Source organism: Mustela nivalis, assembly GCF_964662115.1.
Source record: "Mustela nivalis genome assembly, chromosome: 2".
NCBI lineage: Eukaryota > Metazoa > Chordata > Mammalia > Carnivora > Mustelidae > Mustela > Mustela nivalis.
The window spans coordinates 8592074-8605853 of NC_139021.1; the positions used below are offsets into that span (position 1 = coordinate 8592074).

Consider the following 13780-nt stretch of genomic DNA (forward strand, 5'->3'; position numbering starts at 1 on the left):
ATGTTAAAGTTTCCTTTTTGTATTTGTGGGAGGTGTCTTCCAGCCCGGACCCATTTGTAGTACTGACCTTTTGTGAATTCCAGAATTCATCCTTCTGAGCCCATCTCCAAATGTCTAGCTATTTTTATTACCATACGTAAACTATCTGGGACCTAACTTTCCACCATCTGCACATTTATCAAATGTACTCAATGCTCTGTCTTTGCGCATCATAACTGAATGTACAAGAAAACCCACCAAACCCAGGAGGTGATTTTGCTGATGATTTATTGCTTTAAGGAGAAAAACATAAATGGGGAATTTGAGCAATGAAAATCCTTCACATCGAACAAACACGTTCTCTGCTACACAGATCATGAGAAAATGAGGAATGTTATAAAACATGACAGATTGCCCAAGTGCTGTTTTTTTCTCTGTTGGGAAATTCTGAGACATTCCTTCTTTTGTATTTTAGTCCCTTGCAAAAATGGCAGTAGGAATACTTAAATACGAAGTCACAGTCTGAATATGATATAGATATACACACACACAGACACACACGTGTGTATGTGTAGAGATACACAGGTGACCATTCTGACTGTTCACGAGTCCCAGCTGTGCAGACTTAAGGCAGTTACTTTGGATCAAGATAAGTCCTTAAAAAGGCAGTGACCTAATTCAATAGACTAGTCAGGGGCTACATTGCTTCCCCATTATCTCTAACACAGTACAATGTTAATGAAATTATATCAGTTGGATCATATCATTCGAATCTACTTTCTTTATTCACTCCCTGAATCACTTTGAAATTATCATTGTAATTATTGTCTTGTCGGTAAAGCGTCTCTTGTATCTTTTAATTGGGGGGGGCATGCTAACTGGGCTTAGTGACAGGAAAGATGGCTCAGGTGTCAGACTGACCTGGGTTTGCAATCCTGGTCCACAGTTCACTACTTGGTAAGACACTGAGCGATTAGCCCCTGTGAGCCCCAGTGTCCTACCTCTAAAATGGGAAAATGATTATAATGCTACACCTTGTAGGTTTGATATGAGGATTGAATAAGTTATTGCAGTGAAGCACCTAGCCCAGGCCTGGCCCTCGGGTGCTCCCCAAATGCTCAAGGTTTAGCAAGAAGCAGTGGTTTGGTGAAGGCAGGTTTCCTCTCTCTGCCCGCCTGAGCGCACCCAAGAAATTCACTCTGAGCACGAATCTGGATTTCTTCAACAAAGGTTAACAAATCCTTTCCTGGAGTTAGGAAGGACTAGAGAGCTCATTTATCTCACCCACTGGATTCCCCAGCCAATAAACACTCGGTTGGGGGTCATTTGCACTCTGCCTGGAGGCCTCCCGGAGAGCAAGGCCCAGTGCAGTAAACTGGAATTTGGGCTCCAGCGTGTTTTGGCTGAATTCTCAGCCTCTTTGAGTCTCAAACTTTTCGTGGAAAAGATGGGAACGAGAGGCTTACTTACAATGGTTGTGATCATGAGTAAGAGAATTTAAAAGCTAGCAAAGTGGGTGGTACCACGTAAGCTTTCAATAAAGAGACATTTTTGCATTGGGATTATTTATTCCTAACTTTGACGGAAGTAGGTTGCACCAGGGCAGAGTGACCGTGGCCGCTGGAGAGATCTTCCTTACTTACATTGCCCCGAACCTCCTTCCCAGTGACGTGGTAACATGAGGCTGAGGCGTTCTCTGCCCTGGACCGGTCTGTTTCTCAAAACACGCTGGCCCTCTCAGTCCCAGGATAATCCCAGATTTCTCCAGCCCGGCTTCCCAGGATCTTGGAAGCTATGCTCATTTTCCCAAATTGGGATGCAAATTCATTAAGAACCTAGCTCTTGGGTTTCTGCTGAATTTCAAATGCGGTTAGCTGTCACCCAGTCCTTGTCATTTACAGATCTCACTCTGAGAAAATCTGACACACATGGGCTCATTGGAGAGTCTATTCGTAGGGCGAAAGCTCTTCACACAAGAATTCTTTTTTTTTTTCCCCAATAAAAATATACCTTTCTTTAAATATTAAATGCCTCTTTCCCTATGGCGCTTAAAATAAGACTTGGCTGATGAAAATTAGACTGGCATGTACCTTTGGAAGAAGAAAGCCTCTGAGTAAAAGTAGGAAAACATACAAGGTTTTTTTTAATTCATCAAATATGTGTTGAGCACCACTGTATGCCTTGTACTGGACCAGGCATGTGGGAGGTACAGTCAGGCGGGCCCATTCCCACCCTTGGTCCTCCTCCAGAATAACCTCTGCACACCACACAGAATTCCCTGAGGAACAGCTTACACATCCCTCATCAGCAGCACTGGGTAGACAAAATCATCTTTTAAATGCACGACGAGAGCTGGTTCTGATTTGGGGGGGTGGAATCGGCAGGGAATCCATGGGGTTTTGTCTAGCCCATGTATTTTTGGATGCTCAGGCACCTAAAACATCAGAAAGTCAGATACTCTTCTCTTGGAAAAGGAGCCAGAGAGACAGTAAAAAGAGTAAGAAAGGAGACCGTGAAGTCGGTGATGCCGACATATTTTCCCGCTCGACACGTCTGGAAGCTGTACACGCAGGGACAGCGACGTGGCTTAGAAAGTCAGCTCGACTTGGATTAGAATCCCCGCTCCCTCTCTCACCAGCCGGGCGACTTTGGTCAAGGCTCCATACCTCTCTGGGCTTCCATTTCACATTTGTGAGAATAGAAATAATACTGGGCACTTTTCAGCATTGCAAAGCTTCTCCAGGAGCTAATGCACAGAGAGCACTGAGACCCAAAAGGTACTAAATAAAAGAAAGAGAACAGTAAATATTTATATTCTACTAATAACATAAATAATAACCTCGTTTCAACTCCTAACAGCTCTCTGTTCTGTTTTGGCTCCAACCCCTTTTTGGCTTTTGATTCCTGTTAAAATATATTTCTGTTTCTAAACAACTGGTATACCTCTGTCTTCACACCAGAACTGGGTTGTTTGGGTCCACAGACCCTAAGTCTGTGGAAGGGGTCCCTGTGGCAGAAAGAGAGGTGTCCTGCGCCGAGGGGGTCACCCGACGACTCTGGCTTCCCAGGCTCGTGCTGAGTTGGCTCCAGTTCTTGGTTTGAGCCACATCCAGCCTATAGCTATGTCGGTTATTTCAAGTTGGGCTGGCCCGGACAATGACGGGGTCGCCCAGGGCTCTGCAAGAGCAGAAATGCTCCCGGAAGCCATTCCCAGGGGCCCCAGGGGCTGTCGTAGGGGCTCTACCAACTCCCACGAGCCCCCCAGCAGAGAGAGGGCGTGGATGCGAGCCGGAGCTGGCCGGCTGCCCCTGTCCTGTGGATGAGCATCAGATTCATTGCTAGGGGCCGACACTTCTGAGAATGAGCTGACCCTGCTCTGACCCTAGAGACTTTTCCCATGAAAAAGAGTGAAAGTTATTAAATTGCATTTCTGACCAAAATGAATCCAATTTTTACCCTTTACTGGGCAGGGATGAAGACAGACTTAACTTCCACAAAACCTAGGCTAATGAACACAATTTTCCATTAAAATTCAAAACCAAACAACCAAACACTTGGCAAATATTTGGTGACTTTAGGGTGCACAGATCTTCGGAATCAGAGCTCCGTGGGTGGGCTATGGTCAGAACTGTCTGTTAGGGTGCCCCTTGGCAGGGCTCAGATGATAGACTGGTCCAGGGTCCTACATCCCATCTGTCCTTCTGAATAGACCCAAAGAGTCTCATGGCTCGGGATCGAGAACGGAAATGAGTGATATTAAGTGCCTCGCTGATGCTGTTCCTCGGAACTCCGGCGAGATCCGGCAAGACTTCCGGTGACTTGGACAGGCTTGGGTTTTGTCCAGAATCTTTGGAGATGGACACTTTTTCTGGAGTGTGTATGCAGCATGGGACATTCGGGTAGATGGAGACAGGACAGGGGGCCAAGGATCTGGATCAGGATAGTTAGAAGTCAGTGGGAAGTGGATGAAGAGGGCTCAAGTGTGGGCCTCAGAGGGCTGGCTGGCTTGCAAACACTGGGCCAGGCCCCGAGCCCCGTGTTTTGTGTCTGCCTAATTGGCAATTTCTGAGAAGTCAGGATAGGACTCTAAGTCAGCAAAGATATCGTTGGGATTCCTACAACTCAGGTTGCAGAAGCAAGCATTAATCCATAGGACCTGGCGGGAGAAACCAGGCCCATCGGGACACTGGAAGGTGACATCGATTGTCTTGGACTTGTAGGGGATGCAGCACCTGCTGTCCGTGCAGACCCCACAGTACTTCGGCCGGTAGGAGCGTGTGCTGATGCAGCCGGCGAGGGTGAAGTTCATGGGTGCCTCTGGCTGGTACACGGCCAAACACTTCTTCCCTTCCTGCAGGAAAGGTGGTTCCAGCTGGGTTGCTCAGAAGATGAACAGCCACTCCTCCCCACCAAGCCCTCAATTCTCCCTTTGCATGCACCATGTGGGACCACTGCACCTTTCCTTCAGTTCTGTGGCTCCTTTAAGCTGGGAAGGACCTCCCCAAACACAGGAAGGCCCAGCCACACTATGCAGGACTAACCGCGGACCTCTCAGGGCATTGTATCATTGTATCTCTGTCCCCAACAGAGAATGCCCGTGTCGCTTTTCCAGTCCACCCAACACCCCAGCTAGTGAGTAGCAGACCCATCCCGGGGCTCCATGACTGGGGAGATGCACGTTCCCCTAACCTGTTCCTCCTCCTCTCTACCCCCAGGCTCTCGTACATACCCTCCTCACCTAACTTGTCCAACCAGAGTGTGTTCTGTCTCTCCGCTGGGATGTGGGCCAGTCAAGAGCAGGCCCTTTCTATGACTCTACAGTCCAAGTCCGTGCTTGGTACACCGTAGGCACTCACAAAGCTCATCGCAGGCATGGCTCTACTGTGGACCAGTGCCATGCCGGAACAGGGAGGGTCGTGGTGCAGAGCCAGGCTCCGTGGGGGCTGAGGCGTATACGGTTCGAAAAACCATCTGAGGTTCATAATTGTAAAACCAAAATTTGGTGGGAAGCGTGAACCAGCAGCGAGGACTTGAGACGTTGGGGGAGACCCTCAAGGGCCCCAGGCAGTCACCAGCTTAGGACCTTTGCTCCTGTTTCTCCTGCTGCTGGTAGCCTTTCTGTCCATGCTCTCAGCGAAGCCACATCGGCTGAGTGCCTACTGTGTACCGAGCCCCAAGTACAGAAGGCCAGCATGGCCAAGGTCCCTGATCAGACAGGGAGAAGAAGAGAGAAGGGGAGGAGAAGGACGAGGTGGAAGAATCCCGCTGGGCAGCACGGAGCTCATGGGAGCAGGGGCGGGGACAGCCAGCGAGGAGGATCTGGGGGTGCTGAGTTGCCTTGTCTACCAGGCCCCCCTCTCCTCAGCAACCCCAAGACTATCAGTACTCCAAAAATGGAGTCAGTGCTGAGTTTTTCTTTTCTTTTTTTTTCTTTTCCGGGCAACGCAGATGACCAGTCCTAAGACAGAAGTGAGGAGGCCTTGAGAGAGGCCAATCAGACTCATTTCTAACCGCCGTGACCTACTCTATCCCAGATCCCTTGTTTTAAGGATCTTAGACTCTGCAAGCTGGAGGCGAGGCCTGAGACCCACGCCACGTTTTACTGATGAGGGGCCTGGGGTTCTAAGACATAGAGAGTGGCCCCCGTCACACGCAGCGAGCAACAGACGGCCACTGAACCTCCGCTGTCTTGAGCCCTGTTTCCAGCTCCCCGACTGCCCAGCATGGCTGTCATGCCTGTGCCGGGGGCCGTGTGGGCTGGGACAGGAGCAGGGGGGAGCGGCAGTCAGCGAGGGTCCCTCCCCGGCACCACGCGTCTTCCCATTTCACAAAGGGCGCCCACGAGGAAGTCCAGGGGCCAGGCTTGAAGCAGGCTCTACTGCCTGCAAGTCCAACATGGCTCCCTCTTCCCTGCCCGGGGGAGGTGGACTGACCTTGATGTGCGGACGGATGTCCACGTCACAGGGCCGCAGGCTGCACAGGCGGCTCTCTTGCTCAGGCCAGCAGCGGCTGTTGACATTGGAGATCCGGGTAGAGACCCCCAAGCCGCAGGTGGTAGAGCAGGGGCTCCAGGGGCTTGTGTAGGTGAGGCAGTTCCTGTGCCACGACTCCATCTCACCCGTGGCCGCTGAGGATAGAGACCAGACTGCCCATGAATTTCCAGCTGCTGGCAGCCCCTCTCTCCCACCTGAACCTCCAAGGGGAGGGGGATGGGCTGTCGACCCCCAGCCCCAAAAGGGCAAGTCCACTTCTAACCATCATGGGTCCCCTGGCAAAGGAGGACCCGTTCTGAGCTCCTGTAGTTCTCCAGAGGAAAAACCATCTTCACAGACAGGCGGACCGGAGTGCAAATCCTACCATCCTATTCAACTACCTATAAGCTATCTGGTTCCAGATAATTCCCTCCGGGTCTCAGTGTCCTCACTGGAACAGCCTTCCACGGCTGGTGTGACAATGAAAGGACCTGTTGACTGAGTATGTATCAGGCATCTGCAAGGCCCTGGGATTTGAAGAATGGAGTGTACTGGCCCTACCCCTACAGAGGTCAAGTTCAGATGGAGAAAATCAGAGGGAGTGTCTATACGCTGGTGCCTGATGTCTAAGCCGGGTGATGCTGAGGACAGAGTGGATAAGGACACACACAGCCACGTCCCCTGGGTTCAACTCTGAGCAAAGCCACTCAGTAGTTGGAACTTCCATAGCGCCCACCTCCTGTCTCAGTCTCCCCACCTGCAAATGGGGTTTGGCGATAGCATCGTCCTCACATCTGTGAAAGCTGGGAGCCATCCCTGGCTCAGTAAATGTGAGCTCGTATGGTTTCTTGACTGTTAACTGCACAAGTCTTGTCTGGCTCTATTTTTTATTTTTTCTTTTCTAAACTTTTTTTTTTTTTAATTTCTTTTCAGCGTAACAGTGTTCATGTTTTTTGCCCCACACCCAGCGCTCCATGCAATCCGTGCCCTCCTTAATACCCACCACCTGGTTCCCCCAACCGCCCACCCCCCGCCCCCTCAAAACCCTCAGGTTGTTTTTCAGAACAATTAACATGGAGGACATGGGGAGATGGAGAGGAGAAGGGAGTTGAGGGAAATTGGAAGGGGAGGTGAACCATGAGACACTATGGACTATGGACTTGTCTGGCTCTATTAACGTACGAATCGCAGCATCTAGAATGTGGGGAGTGGTCTCTGAGTAATGGAGAAACGGACGATAAAAAGCCAGGAAGGGAGAAGATGGATCCCACGGAAAGACCACGAGATACACGAGAGGAGGGTTTGAAGAGGACGTCAGTCAGTCCAGCCCTGACACACGCACATGCACCCAGCAGGTGGGCATCACGGGAAGCCGAGGAAGGGACAAGCAGAGGGAGAGAGAGGGAGAGACGGACGGTAGGGTACGGGCGGGGAGAGGAGGAGAGAGCGAGCGTTGCATGGTTTATGGGGGAGAACAGGAGGGGGCAGGAAAGGAATAAAAGAGTGGGGGAGGGGCAGCGAGTGGGAAGGGGAAATGTAGCGAAGAGGAGATACTAATGGAATCGGAAGGAGGGAGCAAGGGGAAGGGGCAGCGCCGGATGCCCACCCCCACCCCCACCAAGGTAGCGGGCGTGCAGGGAATAGGGCGGGATGAAGGCGTGAGAGAGGGGAGCTGCGAGAGACTTGAGAGGTGGAGGAAAGCGGGAGAAGCATCTGAGGACAGAGGAGAGTGGGGCGGGGATGGCCGCGGGGCGAGCGCAGAGCAGGGCGGCGGAGGGAAGGATTTGCCTGGGAGGATAAAACGGCTTTGGTTTCTGGGTCGCCCACCAGCAGGCGGGGGCCCTGCTTGTCCTGGGTCAGAACGGGGTCACTGGGCCACACACAATGGGCAGACAGCCACGGCCCCGCCCCCAGTGACCCATGTGTGGCTCTGCCGTGGGGGGTGCGGCGGGCCTGCTAGGACAGAGCTTCCCCTGCCACCTCCTCCATGGACATGGGACGGCCTCTTCATGGGGCTGGCTCAGACCCTGGGAGCCACCCCCAAACCCCTCCAGAGAGACTGTGTACCCCTGAAGGGCGGGCAGGGCAGGATCACCCCCACGCAGGCAGAGCCACTGAGGGCACACAGCCTGGAGGCAGGTCTCCAACGCCTGGGCTGGTCCCCTCGGACCCCGGCTTTCCAGGGCGTTCTCTGGAACACCTTCTTCACTTGGCTCCTGCCAAACCTCTTTCTCCGGTTTTCATCCTGCCTCTTGGATTTGTCTTCCCCCGCTCTCTTCTCTCCCTCGCCTTGAATGGCGGGATCTCCGGGGCCACACACGTGGTTCTCCCCCAGACGACTGGGTGCCCCAGGGTACAAACAGCAACGTCTGGAGGTATTGGGGGTTGTTGCTACTTGGGGGGGGGCAGGTAGAGGCCAGAAGTGCCACTAAACATCACACAGTGCACAGGAGTCTCAGGTTTGAGATATCTGAACCCAGGCTGAGAAACGCTGCTCAGCACAGCCTCCTTGAGCAATCTCATGCACTTAATAGCTTTTTAAAAAATTACCAGCACCCTCAGAACTCCTCTGGGCCATGCCAGCCTCAAACTCAAGCTGTTTCAAACAGTGCAATTCTTTATCCTCAATGTGTCCCTCTCATTTTCCCTCCCAGGTCACGATGAGCCCCGAGAGTCACTGTCTACCCTCTCTCTCCTTCATTCCTCGCAGTGGATTGAGGCCATGGCCTCAGGCTTACTTCTCACGCAGCGTCTCTCTCACCTCTGTCCCTTCCTTGCCACTTCCACTTCCATTGGCCTAGCTCGGATCCTCATTGGCCCAACCATCCATCCATCCATCCATCCACCTGCCCATCCATCTATCCATTTATCCATCCCTAAGACAACTATGGATTTGGTACCTGCTAAGAGGCTGGCGTTGGGCCACTGCAGCAAGCAGTGGTAAAACCAGTGGGCTTGTCCCTGTCCTCCCTTTCCAGGACTTCCCTCGGGCCTGTGTACCTGGCTGCAGCCTCACCTGCCCATCTATTCTCCATCGTGAGGGAAGCCACCCACCCCCTCTCCTGCTCTTATACCTTGTATCCCTGCTTCTCCTTCCCCGGGTGCTGCATACGCCCCAGTCAAATCTCTTAAGTAGGATAACAATGAATCCCATGGATCTGGCTTTGTTCTTTATAAATCTCTTCCTCATTTTGTGTTGGGAGGACCTCACAGAACAGTTGGGACACAGAGAGAAATAGGGTCGCAGAGCACAGATGGCTTTGCCAAGGTCACATAGCCGGTGGGCAGAGGTCTGGGGACTGGGAGTCATTGCACTTGTGTGCCAATCATAGAGAGTCAGGGCCCCGCCCTCTCCTCCCCCTCCCCTCCCCCCTCCTATCGCCACCCCCTCCTGCGCTCTGTCCTCCGACTCCTCACACCCACCTAGAGCACCGGTGTGGCGCTGTGTTGTCTTGCGTGGCCTCCTGGCGTCGTGGTCGCATACCCACTGCTGGCAGCAACGACCAGGGATGCTGACCCGCCGGGGACGATGGCACCAGAGGCGCGGGGGGCGCGCGCGCAGGCACAGGGGTGTGCAGCCCACCGCGCCATCCACGCATGTGCAGTTATACTTGCAGTTGGGCTGGAAAGACTGGCCGTTGGTGTAGCGCACCCCGTCCAGGACACAGCCCACGCCGACCACCTCTGCAAACACATGTGTCACTCGGGTCAGGCCCGCTGGGCATCGTGCCCCCACGGGGACACAGCCCGCCCCTGGACCTGGCCCCGAACCTGGGGAGTGCCCACCCTGGGGGCTGGCAGGCCGGCAAGGCAGGCAGGGCCCAGCCAGCCCCCCTTCTCCCTCCCAGAGTGTGGGGTGCGACTCAGCCACCAGCCATCAAGTGACCCTGGGGCCAGGCTGGCCGTGGTGAGGAGACAGAATCTGGTCGGGACTGGAACCTGTGCCACCTGTCCTGTCCCACCCATGCTGTCCCAGCACATGGCACAGAGCTGAGCACTGAGGAAGACCTCTAGGGCCAGGGTTCTGAGGGGCCAAGTGTAAAACCTATCATAACACTTGGGAACAAAGATCCCACTCATTCAAGGCAGGCATTTACGGAAGGTTCTGGGCTCTGGAGATACAGTGAACAAAATGGACAAAACCATGCCCTCGTAGAGCTTCCCGTGCAGTGGGGGCCACTCAGGAGGGATGCAGAGATCATACAGAGAACGGAAGGCTCCCGGTGTGCGCGAGAACAACGAAAAGGAGGGGTGGGTGGGGGGGAGGCAGTGGCTGATTAACGCAGACCCCTTGCCTGTGTGGTGCTGCTTTGGCAAAGGGGGAAGGAGGTAAGGAAGTTCGCTGGCATGGGTGTTGGTGGGGGATCTTTTAGGGAGGGAGGGAAGAGACCTGGGAGGTTAGGGGTAGCCAGAGATGAGGTGACAGTGGGCTTCCTTGGTGGCTCAGAACTGTTAGCAGCTAGACGTGCAGTGTGTGCTCCGTAAGGAACTGTTGAGTCAACTCGTGCTTCACAAAAGCCCGGGAGCTGCTGAACAGAACAGGGAGTAGGGACAGTCAGGAGGCCACCCCTATAGTCCAGGCTGGCGGGGGGCCGTGCTCACACCCTGGAGGGACGGGGAGCTCAGCTTCTGGGTGTGTTTGGAAGGAATTGCCGCTGGATGAGATGTAAGGAGCAGAGGAGACGAGTCGGGAGACACTCCTCGTCCCATAACCTGAGCCCTGGCAGGGGAGTGATGGATGCTCTGTCCTTGGAGGAGCTGGTGGTGGGGTGAGTGACCTCAAGAGTTCTTCCTTAGACATGAGAAGGACATGGTTACAGAAGCCTGGAGGGCAGAAGGGACCTGGGGCTGCAGGGCCCCGCCAGCGCTGCCCCCTGGATGCCGTGTAGCCTTGAGGACAGTGTCTGGAAATACCAGCATAGGGCTCCCAGGCAGCAGGGGCATCCACCCAAGGAGGACTAGTTTGGAATCCGAAGTCTGCCCACAGCTCCGGCGCATCTCCCGGATTCGCTGGCAGCCGATCGTTGATAGTAATAATCCCAGTATCTAACAGGAGTGAAGTGTTGATAGTAATAATCCCAGTATCTAACAGGAGTGAAGTGTTCCTAAATTCTGTCTCTGTTCTTGGCCACCTGACCTGCTCTGGGCCAGACTTTCATGCATTGCTGATTTCGTCCTATAAGGAAACACCACCCCATTTTCACATACAGCAAAACTGAGTCTCAGTGAAGTTGAGTCACGCGCCGAAGATGACACAGCTAGACGCAGAGTCTCAGCCTGGCATGACGGCTGTTTGTCCTGGGAAGTGATCGTGCAGGGAGAAGGAAAGGCACTACCGCTTGCAGGCCATCTGATCTTGTGCCAGGCACCATGATATGTTATCTCATTCCGTTCTCCCAGTGACTTCACCAGGAGAGTTTTCTTTTCCCCATTTGATGGACAGGGAGGTCGAATGATTCATTAGCTCAAGGTCACCCAGCTGGTGATGACAGAGCTGTACCTCGGTCCCCGGGGATCTGACTCCACAGCCCATTTCCTTCCACCAGACACCAGGAAAGGAGGGGAAATTGGAAAAAAAAATAAAAAAATTAAAAAAAAATTTAAAAAAAAACCAAGGCAAAACAAAACAAAGCAGAGGAAGCACTGGGTGAATCACTCATCCTTTTGTTCTGAGTCACACACCGACCTCGCCCTTGCTCTGGGAAGGTGTGAGCCCGCGTGTGTGCACATGTGTGGACACGCTGGTGGATGGGGAAAAGGGAGTGTGCTGAAGCCTGGTCTCTGCCCCTGTTGGGGGAACTTTGGGTAGGCAAGGCAGTACCGAGTGCCCGGGAGCCCTTAACACAGTGACACCACCTGGGGAGATTTCAAAAATGCTGATGCCCACACCATGCCTCAGAATATGGGGTGGACCCGGGACTTGATATTTTCGTAATTTTTTTAACTTCAATATTTTTTTAAGATTTTATTTATTTATTTATTTATCAGAGAGAGAGAGAGAGAGAGAGAGAATGCACACAAGCAGAGGGAGCATCAGGCAGAGAGAGAAGCAGTCTCTCCTCTGAGCAAGGAGCCCTACATGGGACTTGATCTCAGGACCCTGGGATAATGACCTGAGCTGAAGTTGGACGCTCAACCGACTGAGCCACCCAGGCATCCCTGGCCTTTGATATTTTTTTAAAGATCTCCAGGTGAATTCAGTTTGTAGCCAAGATTGGGAACCACTGCTTCCAAAAGCTGCTCCCAGTCTCCTGGGAATTTGGGGCAGATGGGGACAGTGGTGGTACTGGTGGCCCTGAGCAGCCTGCCCACCATTGGCTAGAGTGAGAGTAGGGTGCACGACATGTATGGTGACTGGACCCACAGCAGACTCTAATGCCCCCACATCGCTTACTTTTGAACTAATGGAAGGACCGGCTCCTGGTGAAAACCGTATCCTATCTAATCTCAGGCTTGCAAGTACTAGAGTAGTGTGGTGAGCCTTCCTCTTACCGAAGGGCCTGTAGGAACTCAAATCCCTGGTTCCACCATCAAGGTCTTCACTTTCCTCCCTTCCCTAATGGACTGTCAGCTGCATGGGAGCAAGAACAGGGGGTCATGCCATGTTGTAACCCAACTGTTGCATTATCACCCACCTATTCAAAACTGTGTGAATGAATCAAGGGATGGAGGGATGGATGGATGGATGGATGGATGGGAGGTGGGGTGAACCCTCATCTGTATTTGGCTACCATGTGTCAGGTTCTTGACATCCCAACCACACAAAGAAGTATTATTTGTCACATTTCCTTGATGACAAAACTAACACTTAAATGGTTAAGTAGCTTGCCCAAGGTCACCATATCAGTTATGGCGCTGGGATTTGAACTTAGATTGTCTGTCTCTAAAGACCATGCATGAGCTGTCTACTCCTTTGCTCTGGAAGGAGACTGCCTCCTCCTCTAAGGATGACCATGGACAAAGGTGAGATAATTTTTTACAAGGGAAGGTTAAAACAAAGCAAGTAAAACAATGACCCAGAACAGCGGGTCACATCTGAGGTTTTAATGCAATCCCTTGTTTATTCTCAACAATTGCATGAGGTTGGTTTGATCGAGCTTCTTACATGATGTGCCCAAGGTCACGTAGCCAGGATTCAAAACCCAGTTCTGTCTGCCTGTAAACTGCATGATCCTTTCAGCAAACCACACTGCTTTCAGGCCTGGCCCAGCTGTATTAAATGCAGAGTAATGTTTGTACAACAAAAATAGCCAAAGAGTGTTATTCAGAGGTCACTCTTTGCCCATAGAAGTATTTAGTTTGGCCCACAGAATGTTTTGGGGGAAAAAAAATTTTTTTTTTTAACATGTTGCCAACATTTACAAAACATACACAAATCTGAACTTTTGGATTCTCTTGAAAATTGAGTAGACTAGACAAGACCAAGCTCACTTTTCTGCCTGGCCACAGTGTCTGGTGGCCAGGAGCAGGGACCCCTGGTAACCACAGCTTGCGTTCACCAAGTTGCCATGATTCACCTTTCTCTGAGTTACCTGTGTTGGTGTTGTGACTGCTCATTCTTACGACCTGTCTTTTCTCAGCCTAGTTACATGCACAGCTCCAAGGACAGGTTTAACCTGTCTTGGGGACCGTCCAGTGGTTGAGTTAACCATTTGCCACAAGATTATCTGTGGGACTCTTCTTTCTCTTTCCCCCTCAGACCCTGCCTGCTCCTCCGTCTTGCCTTAGGGTCTCGTGAACTCAGACACCGTGATCGCCAATATCTAGGAAGATGTTTCATAGAACACTAGCGAGTTGTGTGTTTGTGTGTATGTGTAAACACATACAGG

The 13780-nt window shown here is 52.2% G+C and overlaps 1 protein-coding gene across 2 annotated transcripts in view; it reads right to left on the reverse strand.

Moving 5' to 3' along the window:
* Positions 1-250: 250 nt before the first annotated feature.
* Positions 251-13780, reverse strand: part of CCN4 (cellular communication network factor 4) — a 33728-nt gene continuing 20198 nt past the window's right edge. The window contains exons 3-5 of one of the 2 annotated variants that reach the window (XM_082719344.1): positions 9375-9635; positions 5913-6106; positions 251-4330 (exon numbers count right to left, since the gene is read on the reverse strand). In XM_082719344.1, the coding sequence (XP_082575470.1) occupies positions 4031-4330; positions 5913-6106; positions 9375-9635 (755 nt within the window). In that variant the 3' untranslated portion in view covers positions 251-4030. The remainder of the gene's footprint in view (positions 4331-5912; positions 6107-9374; positions 9636-13780) is intronic. The other variant, XM_082719345.1, reaches the window with a different exon arrangement.